At 37.2% G+C, this 25,080-nt stretch overlaps 1 protein-coding gene across 3 annotated transcripts in view; it reads right to left on the bottom strand.

The window, feature by feature from the left end:
* The window catches only part of COL4A4 (collagen type IV alpha 4 chain), a 70,504-nt gene that overhangs the window by 22,875 nt on the left and 22,549 nt on the right, over positions 1–25,080 (bottom strand). For all 3 annotated transcript variants that reach the window (XM_084529291.1, XM_084529293.1, XM_084529292.1), the window contains exons 9-33: positions 24,915–24,950; positions 24,053–24,115; positions 23,551–23,586; positions 23,327–23,368; positions 22,561–22,641; positions 21,375–21,428; positions 20,081–20,140; positions 19,034–19,078; positions 17,951–18,004; positions 15,774–15,843; positions 13,473–13,577; positions 12,710–12,874; positions 12,034–12,126; positions 11,530–11,693; positions 9,359–9,431; positions 7,983–8,089; positions 7,358–7,541; positions 6,509–6,577; positions 5,367–5,471; positions 4,652–4,870; positions 3,780–3,941; positions 2,973–3,143; positions 1,851–1,994; positions 1,060–1,167; positions 630–808 (exon numbers count right to left, since the gene is read on the bottom strand). In XM_084529291.1, the coding sequence (XP_084385417.1) occupies positions 630–808; positions 1,060–1,167; positions 1,851–1,994; positions 2,973–3,143; positions 3,780–3,941; positions 4,652–4,870; positions 5,367–5,471; positions 6,509–6,577; positions 7,358–7,541; positions 7,983–8,089; positions 9,359–9,431; positions 11,530–11,693; positions 12,034–12,126; positions 12,710–12,874; positions 13,473–13,577; positions 15,774–15,843; positions 17,951–18,004; positions 19,034–19,078; positions 20,081–20,140; positions 21,375–21,428; positions 22,561–22,641; positions 23,327–23,368; positions 23,551–23,586; positions 24,053–24,115; positions 24,915–24,950 (2,589 nt within the window). The remainder of the gene's footprint in view (positions 1–629; positions 809–1,059; positions 1,168–1,850; positions 1,995–2,972; positions 3,144–3,779; positions 3,942–4,651; positions 4,871–5,366; positions 5,472–6,508; positions 6,578–7,357; positions 7,542–7,982; positions 8,090–9,358; positions 9,432–11,529; positions 11,694–12,033; positions 12,127–12,709; positions 12,875–13,472; positions 13,578–15,773; positions 15,844–17,950; positions 18,005–19,033; positions 19,079–20,080; positions 20,141–21,374; positions 21,429–22,560; positions 22,642–23,326; positions 23,369–23,550; positions 23,587–24,052; positions 24,116–24,914; positions 24,951–25,080) is intronic.

Raw genomic sequence — 25,080 nt, 5'->3', positions numbered from 1 at the left:
TAAAAATGTAAAGATTTCTCTATTTTTCTTTTAAATAATGACCTATGATCAGCAAAGAAGATTCTTTCTTCAAAGAAATATAACACAGAACAAGCTAAGCAAAGATATGTCCCTGCACCAAAAATGAACTGTGATTTGTTTCATGTAATCTCATTGCCTATCTACCTAATGCAGAAGCTAGTGAAGAATGTAACCTCATACCCACATGGGACATGTGTTTTTGTATATTCATTCTGGAGCTATATGGCTTCTCTGGTTTCTGTTTGGTGCAAGCTGTCTGTATGGGCACAGGTCTTTTTTTTTTTTTCCCTTGTCTGTTGGTTTGGCAGCTCCTCATAGCATGATATGAAGAAGAAGCCATATTAACTTCAGTCTTGTGCTGTTCTAATTAGTGAAGTATAGCCTGAACTTCCACCAAGTGGCAGCATAACAAAATCACAACATGCTGCTGGGAGAGAGGCCCTTTGTTGACCCTGACTATAGCTTCTGCCAAAATGTAATTGAAGCATCGACAGTCTCCTCTCAGGAGGAGCATCTATTGGGTAAGTACAATACAGGCATCCATCGTATTTCTTGGAGTTGGTAAAGATGTAACTGTAATTTCTGTGGCACTGTTACTTTCAATTTACCTGGTCACCTGGTTGTCCTTGGAATCCTGTCATTCCTTTGAAGCCCTTTGGTCCTGGGAAACCCCGTAATCCTGGAAACCCCATCAGTCCAGTGTCACCATGGTCACCTGGCAGTCCTGGGACACCATTCTTCCCTGGAAATCCTGGGGCACCTCTGAAACCTATATTGCCTTTTTCACCTGAAGTTAATTGCAGAACAAGATAATGACCAATATGGTCAAACAATTATTTGACCCTTATCTTGAATATGGCTATGCTTTCACACTTCATGTATTGCCTTAGTAATTGCTCAAAGAAACTAGTTTGCTACCTTAAGAATCTATAAACACAATAAGGTAGCTGGATATTACTGCAGCTATCAATGCAAACACACCATTTATTATGAAATCAGATGAATGTGTGTGTGCACAGCTTTATTTTATGAACGTACCTCTTTCACCTCTAAATCCATTCTCACCAGGAAAGCCTGGCTCTCCCTTTTGTCCTTTCTCAAGCCGAATGTTAATGGAGCCACTGTCTCCTGGACGTCCTCTTTCACCTTTGAACCAAACATATGGAATGTAAGTAAATCCTTATAAATGACACATCCTGAAAATTAATTTTTACTGAGGACTTCTCTACCAGAGGAAGCCTTGAAATACTAATACAGATACCAGTTGTTTGAGAAGACTCACTGCTAGCAAAATTCATTTTCTTTTGCTTGCTTTTTAGTTAATTCAGGAGTAACTCAGCTGATATTAAATCAGAATTACTTCCTGTTTGTCTGGAATAAGGAAGTTAGCAATTTTACTTTCCAGTCTACACTGTATTGTCCGTGACTGAATACACCTTGGAAATGGTTATTCTCTTTTCCATACTAATGTTCATAAATATGACTTCTTGTATGTTTTAGATAGATTGAACACAGACAATATGACAGAAAACTTTAAAAATCTGGTTTCTCATATGTACAGGACAAAATTCAGGGTTTGTTTGAATGAGTGATTCTTATGTGTGTTTTGATTTACAGTGGTAAATGTATCCACTGATCTCTATGCCATTAATTTTTCTTTCGTTTTCGTTATGCATTCATAAAGGACAAGAGCTGGATTTAGTATCTCTGAAAACAAGTGAATATACGTTTATACCAAGCAGAAAATGTAAATCTATACCAAACATAGTCTTAACAAAACTAATCATAGAAATAAATAAAAGTACAGAGTGAAGCAGATTTTTACAAACCTTTCATTCCAATATCCCCACATTCTCCACTAGGCCCAGATGGACCCATTTTTCCTTCTTCACCTTTAACACCAGAGATTCCCATTGGGCCTTGTGTTCCTGGGAGTCCTAGGAATCCTTGGGGTCCTTGTATCCCTTTGCTTCCTGATAATATTAAATGCTTTATTGACACACTCAGTCTGCTATGCTGTTGCTGTCAAATTCTAAAGAAGAGTATAAAGCAAAAGGTAGGAGGCTTACAAGGACTCGTAAGGAAATCATCATAGCTAGAGAGCCAATACTTGAAGCATGGCTTCATGCCAAGGTCAAACTTGTCTTGAAATCTAGATTGCCTTGAAGCAAACATCTCCTCCTCCTGTACCACCCCCTCTCCCCCATAAATTAACGCTATTCTTATTACTAAAGCAGCTAACTCTCAAGATAATTGATGCTGCAGGTTGGAAGTTTTATGTTTTTTCCTTTTCTTTTAATTTTCAGTAACATTTAGCCTTAGTTTAAATCTAAGCAAACCCTGTAATCTACACCCAGCTAACTAGGTTACTCCAGCCTTAGTGCACCTCAACTTTTGGACCAGCCATTTTCCTGTGAATGGTAAAGGACATATGATCTAAAATGAATGTAAATGCCCACTTCCAATGTTATTTTCATATCTAAGTGCTTTTTTAAGTTTTGTGGCACAATTTCTCACATTTTCAGAAGTACTAGACATAATGTGAATCCATTTCTTCACTTACTCATCAGCATACATTCTAGATACAGAATACAATTACAGACTGCATCAGTAAAGGAAATAGCCTGCAGGTTATAAAAAGTATCTTGCTCTTATAACAACAAACTATTACAAATAGTTAGTAAATAATACACTGAAAAGTGTCAGTGTTGTAAAACAACCAGTGCACCAGCATGCATCAAGGTGTATCAACCTCTTTCCATCCCTTTGCTTTTATTATAAGAGAAAGAACAAAGGATTCTATTGTTCCTGATTCTGCCTTGCTGCAGGATCTTATTCTAGAAGCTGGAAAGGGAGGAGAGTGCAAAGTATTTCCTAGCTTTAAAAACTAAAAATAGCTCCCTGTACAAGAGATGCTACAGACGAGATGTTTTGCGGGATGTTTAACATACCTGTTTGTCCTGGGAAGCCAGGTGGTCCGTTATTACCTGGAAGTCCTGGAAGTCCTCGGGAGCCTGGAGGACCTGGGGGGCCCCGTGAGCCAGGAGAGCCCTTGAGACCTTTGATTCCAGGTGGCCCAGCTAGGCCCCTATCTCCCTTCTGACCCTTAAAGCCTGGTAAGCCTGAAAAGAACAGTTTTTATTCTATGTATATAAACGTTGGAAAAGGATTCAGCAATTGTATCTAAAAAGTAGAAAGTGATAAATATCATCAAACATAGCAAAATTACTTGGAAACTTTGCCACCATGTTAAGTCCTGCCTCTGTCTAGATTTTCCTTTGGAATATTTTGTTTTCTTATATTTCTTTAGTCGGAGATGTATCAGTAGAAGTTCCCTGTGAAAAATCCCAACTTTTCATTGCTAAGTACTTTTAATATACATGTCTACTAACTCTTCTGAAGTAACATTTCAGCTTAAGAATAAGGAAGATAAAATTATCACAGCAATGCCAGGAATTCAATTAAGTTACACAGGACAACAGAGTACAAGCTAATTAACTCTTCTCTTTATTACTTTACAGTAAACACATTATGATTTGGTCCGTTAAGGATCAGTATTTATGGGAAGGGATGGAGAGTTGGAAGAAATCTGAGTTGAACATATTATACATTCCCCAAGTTATAGGAAATGTACAAAATACACCTCTACTAATGAGCAACCCCCATGGAAGTATTTGTCATACTAGCCACAAAAACCACATGGTTAAATCTGCTAGAAAAGACATGCAAAGCTTAGACCTGTGAGGGATGCTATGTACCTTGAGGGCCTGGCAGGCCTATGACACCTCTGAGTCCTGGTGGCCCTGGTAATCCCATGTCACACAGTGGACCAGGGAAGCCTGGACAGCCTGGTGCTCCTATACTGCCTTCTGGGCCTCTAAAACCTTTAGCACCTGGAAATCCTGGAGTACCAGGCTGCCCTGGAAACAAACAAACAAACAAACAAAAAAAAAAACATTGTAAAATCTTCCCCTTAAACTTCTCACTATCATTCAGAATTCCTAACTCCAATTTTGAAATTATATGTTCAGTAATTGGAATATCTCACTTATCCTACAACTTTTACATACTTTGTGAAAACTGATCTTTTTTGCAATTTAGAATTGGCTGTTGTGGAGAGCTTCCTTCTTTAAAGAACAATTATTCAGCTCTAACCTATAGGTGAGGAGGGCTTATATTGTACAATATAATATTGTTCAGGATTATATTGCATAATTCTGGGCAAAGAATTTCACCTCTCTTTCCCTGCATGTTCTCCCACCTTTAGCCTGTCTTTCTAGATTTGAGTAAGCAATTTGAGGAAGGGACCATCTTTGTGTCTGTAGACCAAAGTAAGAGACCCTAAGCACAGATGGCCTGTAAGCAGAAAGTAACAGCAGTAATAATAGGAAGCTACACTGTTACTGCACAGACTGGGGAAAGGCATCTTCCTCCTCCTGCAGTTCAGATCTCCTCAGTGGCTGATCAACCTTAACTGTGACAATGTGAATGTAAAAATATCCAATACCCTACATAGTCACCATTATGCAGACAGGATGCAGACAAGAGTAGGTTTAAATGTTATCACCAGTAACCTCACTCAGACTTTCTCCTTTGACTATGTAGAAGTGCTTCATAAAATTTTTTGTACCTTGAAGCCCAGGAATGCCTGGATCACCCCTTGCTCCTTGTGCACCAGGTGGTCCTGGCAGTCCCCTGTTGCCTGGGATTCCTGGAGGACCATATGTAGTATCACCTGGAACACCTTTCTGACCATCTGTGCCAGGTGGACCTGGAGCACCATTTTTACCATTAATGGTGGATCCTCTTTCACCTTCCTCACCAGGATCACCAGCTTTGCCTCGGAAGCCTGTTGGTATGATATCAAAAGTTGTTTTGTTTTTTTTTCAAAAACTGTGGAATATTAAAATGCAAATTTAACTAGAATTACATTATCAGTTAGCAAAGAAAAATATTATACAGAAAATTTCAGACTTTTCATTTACAGCTAATAATACGTGAAGAAAGAAGAAGATAATTATTCCTGTGGGAAGTGACTGTGATTTTTTCTAGGGCAGCATCTATCTTGTGTGTTGTCATTTTTGTTCAATTCCTTTATTAAAATTATACTAGTTACTCTCAGTTTTCTGTGAAAATTTATAACACCAAATTTATTTCCTCCCTATACAATGAACTTCAGGTCACTGCAGTACCTGCTAGAAGAAAGGACAGACGCTGGTAAAGATTGCTCTTCTATTAGGTTTGGTTGAAATATAATTCTATTCCACCACAGTAGCTACTTTACCCTGTATATATGCATTACAGCTTGACCAGCATATCCCCTGGACTGAGAAAAGCAAATTCACCTTCTGGCCCAGGGATTCCAGCTCCTGGTCTGCCTCGCTGGCCTTTTTGCCCATCAAAGCCATTTGGTCCAGGACGACCAGGCAGTCCTTTTAAACCCTTTGGTCCTGCAAACAGAAAGAAAAGAAGTCAAAACCCAATAGAGCTCTAAAATTTGTGACCTAAGGAAACAACATTTCATCTTTATTCCCTGCAGATTCATGTACTCTGAAGACAAGTAAACTCATACACTTCTATCATTTTAGACAAGATCCAACACCCAAGTCACAACCAAATCTATGGCTGCTGTTTTTTCTAAATGGAGTTGTACCCTAATCCATAAACAGCAGACTGCAAATCACCAGAGTAAATTAGGAAAAAAACATCTGTAACATTTTAATGTTAGAGGATAGCAACCTAGTTATTGACAAATTACTGGCAATTTGTCAAATATTAGTAACCTAGTAATTTGTAAATTTACAAATTTGCAAAATTAGTAACCTAGTAATTTGATAAAATTACAGTTGTCAAATCACATTCTTCTGTGCTATCTGCTTCTGGAATCATGCAGTTGAACTCAATACACTAATCTCTGTTCTCTCATGTCTGTATGGAATTTAGCTACCACTCACAATACTGATATCGAGGAGCTGTGTAATACCACATTGAAGGGACAACTTGAAAATCCATTTGTTCTGATCATGATTTTCTGTGGTATTTCACATGTTTCAGAGGTGATCAAAGCAATATCTGGACAGTTTCTGAATGAGTTCTTTGAATTTAAGTTAAGTTGAACAAGGGAAGTAGTAAGTATTGAGATTTTAGGGCTCACTTGCAATTTGCCATGTACAATATTATCTTAGAAATTACAGACTTGCCATATCTTTTGCCAGGCACGCCCTTTTTTCCTCCTTATCATACCATCATGTAGCCATTTCTATGGAGGCAATCTGCACACATTTTGATCACGCAAATTGCAGCTGTCTAGCTCTTGGTTGTAAAAGATTATTAAATTCCTGTGCATTTGCTGTTTTACATTTTGAGACATCTATCTGTTGAAAAAACAGAATGCTTAGTGTACCTTTTTAGTATAGCTTCTTTTTTTAATTAGCAATTAAAACTCTGTTTTGATTAAAAACAAAAATTCCCTCATTTGTAAACATACCTTGAACACCTTTAAAACCTGGGGGACCTGGGTTTCCAGGGGATGGTGATACAATACAGACAGTCTCACCTGAAGCAAGAGGGACAAAGAAATAGGTCTATCTGATTTTAGAATAAATAGTCTGAACATTTACTATAATATTTCTGTGAAAATAACCAGCCAGATACGTAGAGAAAGGTCTGTTTACGTCTATAGTTATTTCCACATTATTTAAGGTTTGATGAGAATCTTAAAATGTGTTTCTCTTGCCACTTATTTTGTACAGAATTTTGGTAATGACTCAAGTTGATGTAATACAGTTGCATTCTATAAAGACAAAGATTTTTTGTGTCTGTGTTGGCAGAAATTTGTCTTTACAATAGAGTCTGTTTAAAAAAAAAAAAGAAATGGTATTTTCATCTCAGTTCTATGTACGTTTCTGATTTATACGTATTGACTATCAGTGAAAATATCTTTCTTTGGTAGGGAATTTTTGTAAACAAACAAACAAAAAGACCATGCCTTAAGTATTAGTTGCCTTTTCCTGCTCCTTCAGCAAAAAAGCATTGCCCTGCAAATCCTTATACACAGGAGTAGTCTTCACTCCAGCAATTAATTCCTCTGGTAGTGTGCAAGTAACACAATGTAGGTTCAAGGCCCCTTGAGATTCATATAGTCACCAGTGTGCACTGCTAAATGCTGACAGTTTTGTACCTTTCAGTAGCCATGCTTCATGGGACCACTGAGCTTGCCAAAATTGATTTTTACTACAAATGAATAACACTGTATAGAATACATATGAAGCTGTAATGGATGCTATCAAACATGCTTTTTCATTGCTTGGCTTTTAAAGTAAATATTCAAAATTACCTTTCTGACCCTTTAGACCAGGCGGCCCAACGCTACCAGTATCACCAAAGTCTCCAGGGCTACCTCTGACTCCAGGAGGGCCAGGAATCCCCAAACCTGGCAATCCTATTGGTCCTTTTACTCCAGGGAGTCCTGGGACTCCAGGGATTCCTTTATCACCTGGCACTGGTATTCCAGAATCACCCTAAAAGTAATAAACTGTTAATAAGAAATAGCATGACCTGATTCCTTTCCTCTCTTTGATTGTCAAAAGCCACATTAGAAAATTAACTGGAGAAACTCTGGTCTTCATGTAACTATATGGGTGACGTTATTAGTTTTAAATATTCAAAGGCAATAGGAACAGAGGGCAGATTTTGTTTCTTCCTGATCCCATAATATTGACACAGTATATGCAGAAGTTATGTCTAGAAATAACAAAATAAATAGTAGTATTTCCAAGAAAATCTTTTTTTTTCAATGGATACTATGATTTTTGATCTAGGCTAACAGAAAATGTTGAAACTGATTAATCTGCTACAAATTTGGAATATGATGACAGTTTTCATTAAGAGCTAGCCTTTCTTAAGACGCTATATTAACTGATATAAAAAAAAAATAAAAATCTTGAGAAAGTCAAACGTACCTCAGCTCCTTTCTCCCCAGGCAATCCTAAATCCCCATCTCTGCCATCATTACCTCTTTGGCCTGGAAATCCTGGAATGCCAGTAGGACCTCTTTCACCTTTTATTCCTTAAAACAGTTGAAAAGGTATAATATTTACAGCATGTTTTCTTATTTATTTTCTGCTTAAATAAACACAGGGTAATCATTCATCATATCTGGATCTGTATGGCAATTTTCAGTTCTTGAATTCTGGTTTCCTAAATGAGGTAATTTAGGCTTAGGAAGGCAGTACGTAGTTGGACACCTCATGGAACAACTTGGTCTCTGTAAAAGATGTGTTTACAGGCATTGGAAGAATGTGGCTTCTGTTCGTGCTATATACAGAGTGAAAACATTGTGCTATTGAAATCAGTCAGAGTTTGATCCTTAATTTCAGTGAAATCAGTATGCACAAATATTCCCAAAAGGTTTTAATTGTTTTATTTTTTTCTTTCTTTTCCCTCCAGATTTCTCTTGGACTGATATTTATTAAAATGTAATTTTTGCATAAAGGACAATAGTACTATTCTAACCCAAAAATTCATTTTGCTGTGTCAAGAAATTCTTTATAAATAAACAGCAAATGTTTTGCCCTTCTCCAATGCCTGTAAATAAACACAGGCATCCAAAGCTAAACTAACTTTTCACAAACAATAAGACTTCTTTTTTGTTTCAATAATTAATGTAGCATTTGTAACTTAGCTTTCCCATCAGATTACTGTAATTTGTTGTGCTCTTTCTCTTTTGGTTTTGCAAATTATAACCATAACTGTGGAGAGTTTTTGATCTATTTAGTTACAAGAATTTCAGTTGTGCAACTGGTGGCCTATTGTTTCTTTTCAATGCCTGCTCAAAAACAATTTTTCAGAAAGAGGAGTAGGAATTCAAACGGCCACTGAGATTGTGAGTTTTTCCCAAGAATTTTGGTTGTTTAAGTGGAAATAACAGCTGGGATACTGACATATGACACTTCAGGAGGTGCCTTTTTATATGATAATATTTCTTCATACTTTCACAGTGATTGTATTCTGCTTAGTCTTTGCTACACAGACCTCTGTAAAACCCTGATTATCCGTCGAATGATACAAAGTCATTTGTTAGCATTAATATCAATCTGTTACAACTAGTTTATGGCTCAACTATTAAGTAAAAAGCACAAAAAATTGTGTTGACCTTGTGTTGAGCAAAAAGAAAATGAGAGATCGTATCAAGCAAGCAGTCTTGGTTATATGTGACCTCTAGGTTTCAGTAACTTGCTAAATTAATGACTTAAAGAGCAGATGAATGTGTCTGTCTCACACTATATAAGGCACTGTGTAGGAAACAAAAAGGATAAAGGATAAAAAATGTATTTACCTTTTATTCTAACTCTTCCTAGGTCACCCTTTTCTCCTTTTTCACCATGTTGTCCAGCAGAACCAGGTGTCCCCTTACCATTGACAACACCAGCACCACCAAAAAAAAAAAAAAAAAAAAAAAAAAAAGTCATTTAATCTCCAGAAAAGAAGCAGTACGGGAATTAATTGAGGGGAAAATTAGTTGTCTCTTGCTCTTGCATTGTTTCCCAAACCAGACTAATTAAGGTAACAAGCCAACAAAGCAAAAAACTCACTGTTTTATCTCTTTTGATATCTATAAAGAGTTGTGGGAATGGCACCTGACATTTTCAGTCTGACTGCCACCAAATGCAACAGATGCAACTGTGTGAAACCAAGTAATGCTGGAAGAATTGGGTCCATGGCCTCATTCAGCTGTGACTGAAAATGCAAGAATATTAAGATGCAAACAATTAACAATTCATAAACTTCCCACTGCAGATTTTGACCCATGATTCACCAAGGCTACAGAAGAAGGAAATCTCTCTGGAGTGTTGTGACTGCTGGATGAGGCTGCCCTCCTGCTACTGAACATGGCAGTTGGTTAAGTGCTGCTTTTTTGCTAAGTGAAAGCCCACAACACTGCCAGTATAAAATATCATCTGCATCTAGTTTAGTACTTGGTGTTGTCAGAATAGTCTATTACTTGCCAGGTTTAGAGAACGGAAAAAATGCTTTTCTTCACTCTTATGCTGATTTGTGCCCTCAGCTCTCCAAACAGTCTGGATTGCGTATCACCTTGCTGTGAGAGTCCGATTGTGCAACAGGATATGTGGGTAAATACATTTTACCTTGTTTAGTTCACACAAGTAAAAGGCCACTAAGGTTGTAAAAATGGGTTATTATTTAGCCATTCCTCTAAACGTATGAAAAAGAGTTCTGCCATCTAAAAAACCCAAACAACTCCCTCCCCCTTGCCCTCCCACCAACCCCCCCCAAAAAAAAGCAGTTGCTATAAAGCTAAGCATATCCAAATATATTTTCGAAGAAAGTGATCTCATGCACACAAGGAACTATTAAAAAAAAATCTCTACTTGGCATCACTTTGCTATGCAGCATCTTAGATGGACATTTTTAAAAACGTATGTTTTTTCATGAAAAACTGCATGTCAGATTTGTTAACACTAGAATGGAAAAATGAACATTATATACTGATGTCAAATGATTTAGTACACAAAATCTTTACCACCTAAAAGTTACTTCAGTTTCTTTTCTTGAGGAACTTGAAATGAAATTATTATATTGCTAGGAAGCTATTCAAGCAAATTAAAAGTCTTTGTATTCATGGTAAGTTTTCCTTCTAAGGATTATTAAATGAAGGGCAAAATCTTGATTCCACTTCCAGCTTTATTGCTAATACATGTGTTATAAAGGCATTGCCTATAGCAGCTGATCCATATGAAGAACAAACTTTGACTGAGTAGTGACTAAAACTGGGAGATTATAAAGTAATACAGAACAGTAAAAGGATAAACAAAACTAAAACTGTAGCACTGCCTTTTAGGCTCTTTGGGAGTGAAGACTGTATTTTGTTCAGACCACCTCATCAAATAAATTAAGCATTTCAATTAAATTGATTAAAAAAAAAAAAAAAAAAAAGGAAAAAGAAAAAGAGAGAAAAAAAAAGAATAAAGAAAATGACTTGAAATGCCAGAATAAAATCTAAGGTTTGTACACACGCATAACAGAGAGACATAGTTGTTGACTTAAAATACATCTCGATTGGAAGACACCATGCAATTCTTTGTCTCGATAACATTTTGTTGGAAACACTTTCATTTGAACTCACTGAAAAATCATCTCCTGTGGAGGAATTTGTGCATTGTTTTCAAGAAAAAAATAGGTATTTGAAAATAAAAGTAAAAACAAGTCAAAAACAAAACAGGATTAACAAACACAATCTTTCCTAAACCTCCTGACGACCCCATCTACACAGCACAGGATTCTGTCCCCCAGCATAAAACTCTTCCCACTGCCACAATCTGACAAAAGCTAGTAAGTGCATCCTCCCACAAGACTGTAATAAGCAAAAGTAGATAAAACTTTTACATGATTTTCCAAGTCAGTTCCTCCACCACTCATCTTAAACGCCTCCTCAGTGCATGACCAGTTGATGTTACTTATTTACTGAAGCTCATACGAACTACTCACAGGGAGCCCTGGTGATCCCATTGCACCGGATAAGCCTGGATCACCCTTTTCTCCGTGTCTTCCAGGGTAACCCATTTGTCCTTTCTTTCCTTGAGTACCCGGAGGTCCTTGTATACCACGGGGACCAGGAGGACCAGCACTACATGAGCAGAGGCCTTGGTTTCCTATGTAAATGTATTAAAATTACATTGAAACAGTTGCACAATACATAAAAAATACTTCCCTTTTTCTTTTCTGTATGTGTAGTGCACAAACTATTTTATCTCATTATGGCCTTCAAAGGAGTGAAACGTATCCGTACTTTTTCACAGTGCTGAGTAAGTGTTGTATGATATGACTGCTGATTTAGAAGCTGCTGCAATGTGAACAGACATGTAACTATACATTTTGATGGTCCTGATCCTACAAGCTACCATAAACTTCTGCTTGCAAATATAGGCCTGAGGTGCTGATCTGACAAAGGTCACATATTCAAATTATTGCTAGCCAGGCATACATACCTACCTTTTTCTCCTTTTTCACCTTTTCTTCCTGGAAGGCCTATCTGACCTTTTGCTCCAGGTTCCCCAGGGATCCCTCTGTCAGTACAAATTACACCTTTGAAAAAACAAATTGTACAGCTACTATAAATCAAGTTGACTTTTTCCAAAGCTTAGGTCATGCGTTCTCCTCTCTCTTACCTTGTTATTCTCGTGTGAAAAAATCTAGAGATCTTAAGAAATGCTTTACATGTTGTTGCTTACAGATCATACTACAAGAGTCAGTCTGGCTAGAGTTAATGTTGACACAAGTGTTTTTTCATTGCTACTATTTCTTCATTTTTCTGCTGCAGAATTTTACAGCTCGTTTCTTTTATAAAGGATGCTGATTTGGGTTTCCTCCCCAGTGTACTATGTTTTTAACTTCAGGTGATATGTATTTAAGGACTTTTTTCACATATGTTATTTTGTGGGTTTAAACTTGCCAGAAAAAAAATGAAAATCTTGGTATCTTGGTGATTGACAGTGAATGGGAAACACATGTTTTCTATATCACATATAAAATTTGATATATCTGTCAAAAGGCAATTCTCACTTTGTTTGTAGAACCAACAAAAGCAATGGGTTTGCTAACCTAACCTTAACCCTAACCTTAATATGTAGAATGATATTTTCATGGAATAAATTGCTGTTGCACATACTAGGTAGTCCAGGTAACCCTTGCCTTCCTGGCTGTCCCGGTAGTCCTGGTGGTCCAGGATATCCAGGTCTTCCTGGAAGTGGTTCACCTGTTCCTGGCAAACCAGGATCACCATGAAAACCTTGAGGTCCTGGTGCCCCACTTAGTCCTGGCAGGCCAGGCAGACCTGTAAAGAAAGTAATGATATAGGGCCCAAACAACTTCACAGTAAGGATTAATACCAGGTGTCAAGAACAAAACTACAGACCATTCAGAACTGCCATGCAGAAGAGCTTCTGTATAATAAGGACTTAAATCTAAGTCTTCAGATATTTCAGGATTCCCAGGAAAAAAGTGCTTTCTGCTTTGTACATACAAGTGCCCCTTCTCCTCCCCATTATCTCCTTTCCAGACATCCCAATTAATGTAGTTGTTTCTTATACAGAGCAAAGTCAGCCACATCACTCCTCTTAGTATCTTTTTGTGATGGGGAACAAAATTTTGAGCACAACACTCCAGATACAGGCATACCATAGATTTACAGTGCATAGCAGCATTCTGCTTTGTTTTTTGTTCCTTTTCTAGTAATTCCTAAGGTTTATTTGGAATATTTTAGTTCCTTTTTGGCTACTAGCAAGTGCTGAGTTAGTATTTTTAGTGAACTGTTTGCAGAGCCCTAATCCTTACTGTTGGTGACTTACATGAAACAAGAAAAAATAATTTTATTTTGGCTGTCTTATCTCCTACTGGTATATAGTTCATGTTTTATCCCCCAAATCTCTTACTTGCTCCATCATCTCCTGGTCTCCCCAGTGCGCCTGCAGGACCAGATGGCCCAACTGACCCCACATCACCAGCAGGACCTGGAAATCCAGGATCTCCTTGTGGACCTACACAGAATTTTAAAAATGTGAATTGAACAATGTATGCAATTGACAGCTTATATCTAAATTAGACTGCAACTGAAATTATAATTCAGAAACTACATAAAAGTAAAATACAGTGACCTTTTTTTTTTTTTTTGGCTTTATGAAACAGTTTTAAATGTGTGACAAATTTTAAGGTAGGAGGATTTGGTTGCTTTTCTATGGATTCCTGCCCATTTCACAGACACAGTTTTAAAACTTTGTCACTCAGTAGTAGTATCTTCATGGTATATATTTCAGAATACTGAGAGTAGTGTTTGCCCAGAATAAACACATGTAGGAATTAAAATAAATGCACATTGGATGCATATCTGACAGTGTTCACAGAAGGTCATTTCAGGATCATCCTACTTGAAGTTATCCAAATTTTTAAAAGTGTATCTTCAAAATTTCTATAGTAAATAAATTTTTGTTATTATTGAGTGATAAAGAAAATTTAAATCAGATATAAAGGGCTTCATTAAAATGGAAAAGTAAAATATTGGAACTAATTCTGTTGTCAAACAGCTCTGCAAAAGGACATTTTCTCTTAAGAATGTAAGAGTATTTCAGTATCTACTCACGCAGCATGCACATGATTAACTTTAAATGTTACTTGAGATATTAAAATTAAGCATGGGCTTAAATCTTTTGCCACATGAGCTGGAAACCCTCAGAAGCCAATGGGAAACAATTTTAATTGATTTTTGATTAGGCTACTATCAGCATTTCCTGCACTAGAAATGCAATTTATGTGAAATTCTTTGTTAAAATGTTCCTACAATACAGTTCCCTAACTGTGAGATGCCAAAACAAATCCCTTAAAGGCAGCACGCTTGGCTGCTCCCCACTGCCTCCTGCTGTGTAAGAAGTAAGAACTTCCACACATTATCACCAATTAGATAATAAAGATACGGATAAGGGAGATAGGATATAAAACAAATGCCTGAGGTTTTGGTAGGAAGGCAGTGAGACCGACAGGTATTCTGTGGGAAAAGATGACAGAAAGTTGAGGGAGGAAGGAAGAGAGGGTACATATGTTCCCTTCTATAAATGTACATGAAATAAACACCAAGAGGTGTTTATTGATGGTACCAACAGACACAGTTGCAGCTCTCAGGCACAGCCAGGCAAACAATGCTCGGAAATGTCTATTCTAAAGCATTAAAGTTATAGACTGAATTAATGAGTGATAATGCGATACTAAGGTAGAATTAATATATGATGATCAATCTTTTTTTGCAGGCAACCACGATTTACCTGTGCCTTTTTATATAAGGAATGTAAACTGAATGCTTCTAGGACCTCTAGGACCTCAGTACATGTTCAGATTAGGTAACGTCACAGCAAGATCAGCACTTTCCAAATACTTTGGTAGTTCTGGATGTACAACCACTGAACACATGCTTTGTCTGTTCAGAAAATCTAGAGGTAAGTTTGAGCAGATCATCTCACACTACCACAAATGTACTATTTAGCTCAAGAAATTTTAGATAAAAAGTGATTTATCTCCATCTGCCCAGATTAGATTTCTTCAGGGGAAAACAAAACAAAACAGCATGTTCAGGGAATAGAGGGGGAAATAATGGCTTATGAAATTCTGAAATCTTTCATTTTTTATGTTTGCAGTACTCAGTGAAACACTGACATAGAATGATAATAGCCTGGAACTTGAGTTAACACAGCTATTAAAAGCAGTGGACCTCAGTGATGAAATCCTGTCTGAATTAGCTTACCACAAACTTAAGAACCAGGATTTCATCCCTGCTGTGCAATGAGAGGTTTAATTGCTATCTAAAATCTGTGTGTTGTGGCAATTCTGAAATCAGGATTTCTAAATTACAATATGAAGTCTGATTGTTTTATTTACCATCCATTACCCAGCACAGGCTTATTTTTCAGAGCTGTTTCCTAAATATGCCTAGGTCCAATAACAAGGGATAGTCTGGCAGACCTAGCTGTGACTGTGTGCATAAAGATCTTTCAAGTGAACATTTAATCTGAAACATGTATGTTTAATGTAGTTCCAGTAAGATCAGTGAGACACAAACTCAGAATGTGGCCACCAGAAGTATAATGTTTTAGTATCTTGTTCCTAATGATCACTTTCTAAAAACACCTTAGCAAAATAGGTCGTACACACTTCACACAGCAGAAAGAGTAGTTAAAATTAGCTTTAACCTTTCATGGGAAGCAATGGAGTTCCAACAGCTCCAGGAGGACCTGGGGGCCCTTTTTCTCCAGGATCCCCCTGTAAGAATCCAACAGTAGATTTCACTGATAGATACAAATATGCAATGCCTTAGCATGCAACTAAAAATTCCAAAATGATGGGGTATACAGGGATGTGACCTATTCATATCACCTGGGCAAGACTTAAAATAATGATCTTTCAGAATAACTGTGACTTAATAATGTAACTATATGTAAATATCTGTTTGGGTTTTCAGAACTTGCAACTGTTGCATCTGATTTCTTTCACGTATTTTAAAGCTGAGTCGATTACAGTAAAATCAGTACCAAATCAGTACCAGTACCAATGAGATGTCTCAAATTAGCAACCAAGTTGCAATTATTTGCCTTAGAATTCCATACAAGAATTTGGAAGTTACTTCTGCGATAACAGATGAGGATTAAGAAAACAAATTTCAGTTTGACAGATATCAATGATAAGAGATACTCAAAATTCTTATAATAAATTGAAATCATCTGCGTTAGGGAAACATAAAAGTGCCTACTAATAGCAAGGAAAATCACTTTTGCTTGGAGGATTTCTAAATTAGCTTGGATTCTGATATTTAGAATTGCAAGTGAAGTGAACTTTAGGGAAGTCTTTTATGTGGCAAATTGTATTAGACTTTTTGCTTTGGTGTAGATTAGGAATCAACCCTGCTCTCTTCAGCAAATGGGAACAGAGGAAACAAGAATGTGAATCTGGGAACTGCATAGTTATGTAGCATTCCTCAGGTTGGAGTTCAGGGCCTTTTAGGACACAGACAAGGAGAACTGAGACTGCAAAACTGGATGCCTATCTTTACACTAGTAAAAACAAGGAGTACATGCCTCTTTATGGGATTTCCCTTTTTAAATTTGATATTTCTATGACATTTAAACAGTACCGGAGCTGCCACTGATTGCTGGCCCCTTAATCTTTAGCTTTTGAATGGCCTTTTCCCTTTGACTGTATCTTGCTGAATGAAGTAAGATAATTGTGTACTCTCTATTTTAATTAATAATGTAAACGTGTCTTCCCTAATGATTAGAGGAGAGTCTTCTGTGTAGCAGGAAATAAAAAAATAAACCTAATATTTTTCCTCCTCTGATGAACTTAAATATTTTGAGATTTTAAAAATTAATGTAATGATGATAAAACTAAAAAAGATTTGTGGAATAGATGCATATGGCCCAAGTCTTTTATGATTTGTATGTTTAACACTAGCGTAAGATAAGAAAGAACTGAAGAATTTTCAAGCCAAGGTCGACAGTATCTGGTCTTGGTGGTTTTTGAAAAACAGAGTATGACTGATCATCTCCCTTTTGCAGCCTTCAGAAAAGAATTCAAAGAATTTTTAATGTGAAATATCACTAGACTGGCATCTGGATCTTCTGGAATTGGATTAAGCATGCTTTTCAGAAGAATGTTCTTCTCTTTTACTCCTTAGCTCCCCAGACATGACACTGATACTTCTAGCCCCTAATAGAAAGCAGCATCCATTATAAAATGCCAGCGTCATCTATGTGAGCAAAAGCAATAAATGTTTAAACAAAGCCAGTGTGAAGGAGTGCAGTTTCTACTCTGGTAACCACCTTGAAAAAGCTATTTATGAGGGCAGGATGAATGCATGCAAAGAGACTTTGGTAAGTCATGCAAACAAGCCCATCTGACTCAAATTTTTCCACCTCCTTTGATGACAATTATTATACTAGTTCATGGGCCAAATCACCTACAGTAGCAGGCTACCTATGGTAAAGGAAGTATCCATACGACTCTTGGGAACGCAACTCAACAATGAATAACTTGCAGAGTACAACTCATGGATTAGATTTTCCATACTGGTACAGGTAAGGGTAACTATTGGCAAATGGAATTTACTAATCCTTATGGTATACAAAGTGGAATTTCCACCCTCCCACACACCAAGCACGAATGCTTACTTACACTGCTGGTTACTACCACTGTACTGAGTAAGCATGACTCTAATGAAAACAGTAAATCTTAAAAGCAATTATGGCTGTAGAAAAGGCAAGGATCTGATAAACAGGTACATTTGGGAAGAATCATTAGCATTGATATAAGGGAGTGTGTGTCTGTGTGTGTGCGCATGCTTGTGTTTTGTGTTTTTGTTTTTTTTTTTTACCTTTATGCCTGGATAGCCAGGTTGCCCAGGAAAACCAGCAGTTCCTGTTTCTCCCTGTAAAGGATCACATATGTACCATTTGGTAAATCTGTTGCAACATTAATATAATTAACTGTACAAAAGACAATGAGACAGTCATACAATGAGACTGTCACCTTATAATTGCATCCACAGTTGTTTTTTTCAGAGGAATTCACTGGGTTTGTATGAGAGATGACATGTTACATAGAATCCCTTCCATAAAAATTAGTAATAAAAACAAGTATTTCTCCAGGTTATTTAGATAGTTGTCAGTGGATTCAATGTAGCTGGGGCACAGAACTACTTGGAATACATACCAGAAGACTTTAACAGACTGTTTAACACAACTGAAACTGGCTTGCTGCCTGATGAATGATCCTCTTAAAATATTATTGCATGGGAAACAGCTGCTTATCAGTTCCTCCTGCCCTTTTATGATCTTTTATGATATACTTATCCATCCCCTTAGGTAGGCAGTGGTTTAAAAAAAGAAAAAACAGAGTAAAATGTAATTCTGCAGATAGAAGTCATCTGGAACATAACTCTACACACAAATACCTGTACATTAATGTGCTTTGTGAATAGCATGATCATTACCTTCATTAGATTTAGAAATGAACAGGGAAGAGGAAAAAGGGTGAGACATAGATCTATGTATGTACATCTGTTATTCTTTAATCCATGTTCTAAGTTCATAACTACTACTGGATTTTTTTGAGCCAGAAGTATTAAAAAAATGTGTATAACACAAAATCACAAAAAGAATGTGACCATGGCAAGTGTACCATGCTGCGTGCCTTTTCTATTGTGATATCTGCATGTCCCACCGCTTTCCCTTCTGCTTACAACTTCATATCCCATTAGCCAATTCCATACAAATTGCAAAGAGTGGCAGAAATTCAAAGACACAGTTCATACAACTTTTGTGGCAACAGGTAACACAAGGACATAAGGCTGTCAAGCTATCAAGTATGAGGAAATTCTATATCTGCACAAACCAATAGAAAATCAAACCTCACTGATGCTACTGTTCAGAGAGCTGCTTGTGCTTTGTCTTCTTACCTTTATTCCAGGAAAGCCTGCAGGTCCGTAAGAACCAGGACTACCCTGATAAAAGTAAATAGAATCCAAGATAAAATGGTAAAAACTTAATCAAAATTACACTTGTGCAGAATTGCTGAGCAGTTAATATTCCTCAGACAATTATTACCTGGGTTAATATTTCCCAGTAGCTAGCACTTGCAAAGTTTTTGCAAATAGTTTATGAGAGATGGTCATGAATTTGAACTATAGCTCAGAGTAAACCAGACAGGACTTCATTTATTTTTATCGCATCGCAGTAAGTATAGTAATAGGTATGTTGCTCCATGTGAGTACTGTTAGGCAAATCAAGAACAAGCTGCTGTAAAAAACCTGCCATTGGCAGATATAGAATACATTTAAAGCAGTGTGTTAGTATTGTGCTATTCTAGAGAAGCTTTATGCAGCACTGAATATTTAAAGAAAAACCGCAGAGATTTGCTTTCTTTCCAAGGAAGGAAAGTCTCTATGAGCTTATGTTTAAGTGTGGAACAGGGTGACTCCCAGGACTCCTAAATATTCTATACAGAAAGTATGACAAATTATTAAAGGAAAGGAAAGGAAAGGAAAGGAAAGGAAAGGAAAGGAAAGGAAAGGAAAGGAAAGGAAAGGAAAGGAAAGGAAAGGAAAGGAAAGGAAAGGAAAGGAAAGGAAAGGAAAGGAAAGGAAAGGAAAGGAAAGGAAAGGAAAGGAAAGGAAAGGAAAGGAAAGGAAAGGAAAGGAAAGGAAAGGAAAGGAAAGGAAAGGAAAGGAAAGGAAAGGAAAGGAAAGGAAAGGAAAAAGAAAAAAGAAAAGAAAAGAAAAGAAAAGAAAAGAAAAGAAAAGAAAAGAAAAGAAAAGAAAAGAAAAGAAAAGAAAAGAAAAGAAAAGAAAAGAAAAGAAAAGAAAAGAAAAGAAAAGAAAAGAAAAGAAAAGAAAAGAAAAGAAAAGAAAAGAATCTTGTTTGGAAATACATACTTAAACCAACAAATATTTTATGAATCGAATTATAGTGAATTTGCAAAATAATTTATTCTGGAACTTCCTTACCCGCAATCCGGGGAATCCAGCAATGCCTTTTTCACCCTTTTCTCCTCTCCCAAGTATACCCTGGAGCATTCAAAACACTCAGTTTAAACAAATCGCTTGGTTAAGCATAAAATTTTATGCTTAGGCATAAAATTTATTTTAAGTGCATGTTTATTTGTTTATGTATATATTAGATTAATGGATCTTGTTTTGCTTGCTAGGGTCAACCGTTGGGACTTAGTTCATACAGTACTACCACAGTAGTGTCTTCATAGCTTCCGTTATTCAAGAACCCTGCATGATCTCTTCTCCAACCTTAAAGTGCTTTCAGCAGTTTGAATTTTTTGGGGCTGTGGGCACCTTTTGGGCACCATCACACAATTCCTCAATTCCTGCTTGTAACTAACAAGTGTACAATTACCAACAAGTACAGCTCTGTAGGTTGTACAATAGTAGAACAACCATATAAATCCCACATTTTTCAAAGTAAATCTTATATAAAAGGATGGGGATTGTCTCCTTTTCCAGTGCTAAGTAACAGTAGTCTGGTTATGATGGAAAATGACTTCCTGAAAAAGTGCTAGACTTTGAACTCAGAAACGTGATGTTCAGACTTCTTGCTTCTTCTGTTCTGCCTACGAAGTTAAATAAGTGTGTAACATAAACTAGCTTCATTCTTTTGTTATCTTCTGTTATCTTCTATTTTTTTCTGAGATCTGGTAGTTTCCTGTCTGTGGATTTCTCCCCTCCAAATCTATCCTTTCTGTGACTGTTTCTGCTCAGCATTCAGGAACTCCTTAGTGGCATATCAGCGTTTAAGCAAATTATACTGACAGAAAGAAAAGCAAAGCTAGAGGAGACTACAAACAGCAACTCTTTCTTCAGACAGGTGTCTCTGCTTTGTCTACGCTCGAGGACACCCAGAATCTGAAGGTAAAGTCTTTCCCTTACAAACTTAGGGAAAGAGACATATGCCCTATAAAGAACACAAACATATCTTCTCAATTTCTCTCCTTGAGAAAAAATAATACGTTCTTCTGTTTTCTTCACAGTCCCAGTCACTTGTGTCAATAGTCCAACTGGAAACAACACTGACCTTTCACAGCCAGGCAACATCTGATAGGTAGGTATAAAACAGACTGGGAGAGGTTTTTGAAATGATTTTGAAAGGGTTTTGAAATATTTTTGCTTTCACACTGATATAGGTGGTGATTAAGTGCTGTTATTTCTTCTATGATCTCGTGCTTTAAAATATTAACTTAAAAATAACAGGACTTCACCAGCATCATTGAAAAAAAAAAATTGCATTACTTACTTTGGGTCCACGTGGTCCTCGGTATCCTGTTATTCCGGGTAGTCCTTTTTGGCCCTGTGTATGCAGGAAAAGTTTTTGTATATGTTACTACAGAGGACATACTTATGTGTCATTTAACATTTTAAAGTCCTGTTCTGAATTACAACTATTAAAATGCTACTGGGCCTGTTCTCCTAGGTGTACCAGGCAGAAGGAAACAAGAAAAATAATTAGTTACTGATTTTTATTTGTTAACACATTGTCAAACCAGCACAATGACTATGGACTGAGATAGATGTATCTTTTCAATTGCAGAGACATGCTAATTGGGACTTTGTTCCTACAGACATGTATGAGTAGTTCTTTTTTGTCTGTGGCTCTACTAGTTTGATGCAAGTTTTCACATATATAAATCTATGCCTTTGCATACAGCTCCAGTCTGAACGGGATACGTGGTGCATTACATGGTCACAATCACGTCGTGTTGCACAATGTCCTAAGTCACACTCAGCAGTAACGTGGAGTTTATACAGATTCTTGTGCTTCTTTCCTTCTTTCTCATACAGCTCTACATAGCAGCCCTTTCCATAATGAAAGCCTAAGATCCAGTACATGAAATCTATCAGCTCCCTGAGCTGAGGCTGTGGGGCTGGCAATGTTGAAATTCACATTTTCATTTCTGTATTCCTGCAAATCAGACTTGAGAAACACAGAGACGACAACACAGGGGTCTCCAAAACGCAAGATTTGCAATTCCTTTTTTAACATGCATTCTAATGCTTTAAGGTATACAGTTGTAGCTACAGTAGGTGTATCACTGAAGAAATACAATAAACGGATTTTGCATTAAAAATAAACAAAATCACCCTTATTTTCATATCAACAGAGCACCCTAGAAGGATTAAGGTTGACAGCTCAAAACATTACACTGGATAAATCTCAAAGAGAATATGCCAAAGATCTGAAAAATAAAAGCCTTACTGAAGAGCCACAAAAGAGATTCAATACTAAAGTAATAATCTTTGCTTGAAATGCAAAGATTTGCCTGAAATATGATTTACTAATGATGCGAAGTAATGAAAACCAAAGCAAGGGCAGTAGCTCCTTTTTTCATTAAGACAGACTGTTTATGCCATCCTTACAAAAATTACATCACAGGATTGTACTTGCCAAGTTGATTACGGTTAAATGTGAAGACAATTAACACCTTTTCTCCTTTAAACAGCTGAGCTCCAGGAGGTCCAACTAACAATGGTGACCCAGGTGGTCCAGGAAGTCCAACATCGCCCTGTGGAAGTGAAAGGTATACAGAAAGATGTTCTGTTCCATGCAGCTTTCAGTGAGACTCAGCATGTTTCTCTGTTGTACTACAGCACTACATATTTTTGTACTTATGGAGCATATACTTGTACTAATGCCTATAGGTAGAGAAGGGTTTGTACTGAGATCTGTAAGCCTCTCCACAGTCTTCGCTGATAAGTATGGCTCACAATCTTAATAACCATTCTATTCTCATCACTCATTAAAGATAATGTCACAAGTAAGGAAATAAATGAGAACCCTGTACTCATGGCTCCTGCTCTGAGTCTGCTGTGGAGATGGTTACAGGATGGTTGTTTAATCTTGTGTGCACATACAGTCTGTCATGCTCCAGACCAACACCTTGTGCATGTTAGAAACTTACACCAATTCTAAAAAGTGACTGGAAACATTCACAGAAGAAAAATCAAATATTCCACTTTGATTCTGTAAATCCTTGGTATGCTACCAGGGAGAGACTGGGAGAGGAAACATTGTGCTTGTTCTTCTCTTACACCCTTTCCCTGGCATCTGCTACTGAACACAGCAAGAGATTACATTCAGCAACTGACCTAGTACAGACACTATTAGTGCAAAGGTATTCCTGTGGTTCTTAGGGTATACTTCTAATTCTACAATAGTAATAACGTATTTAATAGTATTTTTTTTCTTACCGGCTCCCCCTTTTGTCCATCTACTCCAATACCTGGATTTCCCTAGATGACAAAGAAAAAAAGAAGTGCATAGTTTGAAAGTAATTAGAAAACGTTGACATGATAACTTAATCAAGTAACTCTTCTGAAAAATTTGGTAACAAATAGCCATGAAGGACATTTCAAATATCTCTATTAATTAATCTATTGGTTCACTAAGAACTTCAGGAAAAGTTATTGCCTACCTGTTCACCTGGCAAACCAGGGTAACCTGGAATACCCTTTAAAAGAGAGTGAAGACAAGTTAATATGTCTGATTTAGAGAAAGAACTTTGCTTTGAAAATTACCTCTACTTGCCAGTATCACCTAGAGGCAGAATTTCCTCTTGGGATGTTCCTATCCCAAAGTGCAATTTACTTATCATAGTCACTGCTTTCAGGAGGGCTCAACTCTGGCTCCCCACTTTTCTGTTTCACAAGGGAAATGTGGGAAATAAGGAGGGAGCACTAGCAGCATTCCCCCATGACCACAGACTGCCAGGATGCTTCAGGTTAACACAGGCATGGAATGAAACAACATATGCTATACTTCAAAACCAGTATGGTACAGCAAACATCTCTCTTTTTATCAGCTGCCTCAAAAATTACCTCTAGGCTTTGATTCTCTCTAAGGCAAGTTCTAAAACACGTAAACAAGAATTTACACAAATCTGAAAATGCAAGGCTGTAAAACCACGGTGATCTTACAGGCAAGCCTGGTTGGCCTGGGTATCCAGGTGGGCCTGTTGTACCTCTTGACCCTCTAGGACCCTGAAAAAGATGGCAAAAGGCCTGTTGGTGAAAATACCGAGAGTTTACCATTTTCTTCACAAAACTAGTTTCTCCAAAATGCCTGCATCACTTGGACTCAGACTAGTGGTGCTCCACCCAGGTATTCCTTGCTTGAAGGTATACCATACCTGAAACCTCACTGTCACTAGGGCAGCTCAGCACCAGTTTCTGGATAATACTGTACAGGCACATGTCAATACAATGATATATTATTAATAGTTAAAAGAATACTGTGCTAGTAACTGTGCTACATATAGTATGGGGATTTGAAACAACTCATCAGTGCATACTTTGTTGACAAGCATAAGAAGAGGAACCAAAGTCAAATGAGTGAAAGTCTGTAAGAGCTCAACAATGAAGTTAAACTCTTCTTCTTACATGTTTTAATGGCAAAAAAAATGTGGTCATGTGCTACATATTTCTTGGCAGACCCACCAGATACCACTGAAGAAGGTGTCACATTTCTACATCTCTCCTGTGAAGTCTTGAATTTCAAGGAAAAAACGTTTTGCAAACTGAATACATAAAGAGTGACAACTGCTTGATGCACAGTGATTGCCTGCACACAAACCACAATGCAGGTGGGTACAATGCAGCCACCATGAACTGGTTGTGGAGGCTGACAACAGGGGATCGATGTTTGTTAGACTTTATTCTGGAATTTTGCTATTTAAGGCAGGCAAGGAGAAACCCCGGTATTGCTTTATTTTATTAAGAAGGAAAATTTGAAAGATCTTCAAGGCAAAAAGCATGTATAGAATCCACCAACTGTACTTACAGGAATGCCAGGGGGTCCAGGATCACCCCTCTCTCCCTGTAATGACAATCATTTAGCAAAGGAAGTATCACAAGTGTTGACTTCAAATTGTTATCGGAGTTCTCTAAATTTTATAGTTTTTAAGATTTCAATCTATCTGTTCCAGTTGTATATTTGCTTTTAATTT

Source organism: Aythya ferina (genome assembly GCF_964211825.1).
Source record: "Aythya ferina genome assembly, chromosome: 9".
In the NCBI taxonomy this organism is placed as follows: Eukaryota; Metazoa; Chordata; class Aves; order Anseriformes; family Anatidae; genus Aythya; species Aythya ferina.
The sequence above is the reverse complement of the archived record's forward strand: the minus strand, read 5'-3'. Positions and strand labels throughout refer to the sequence as shown.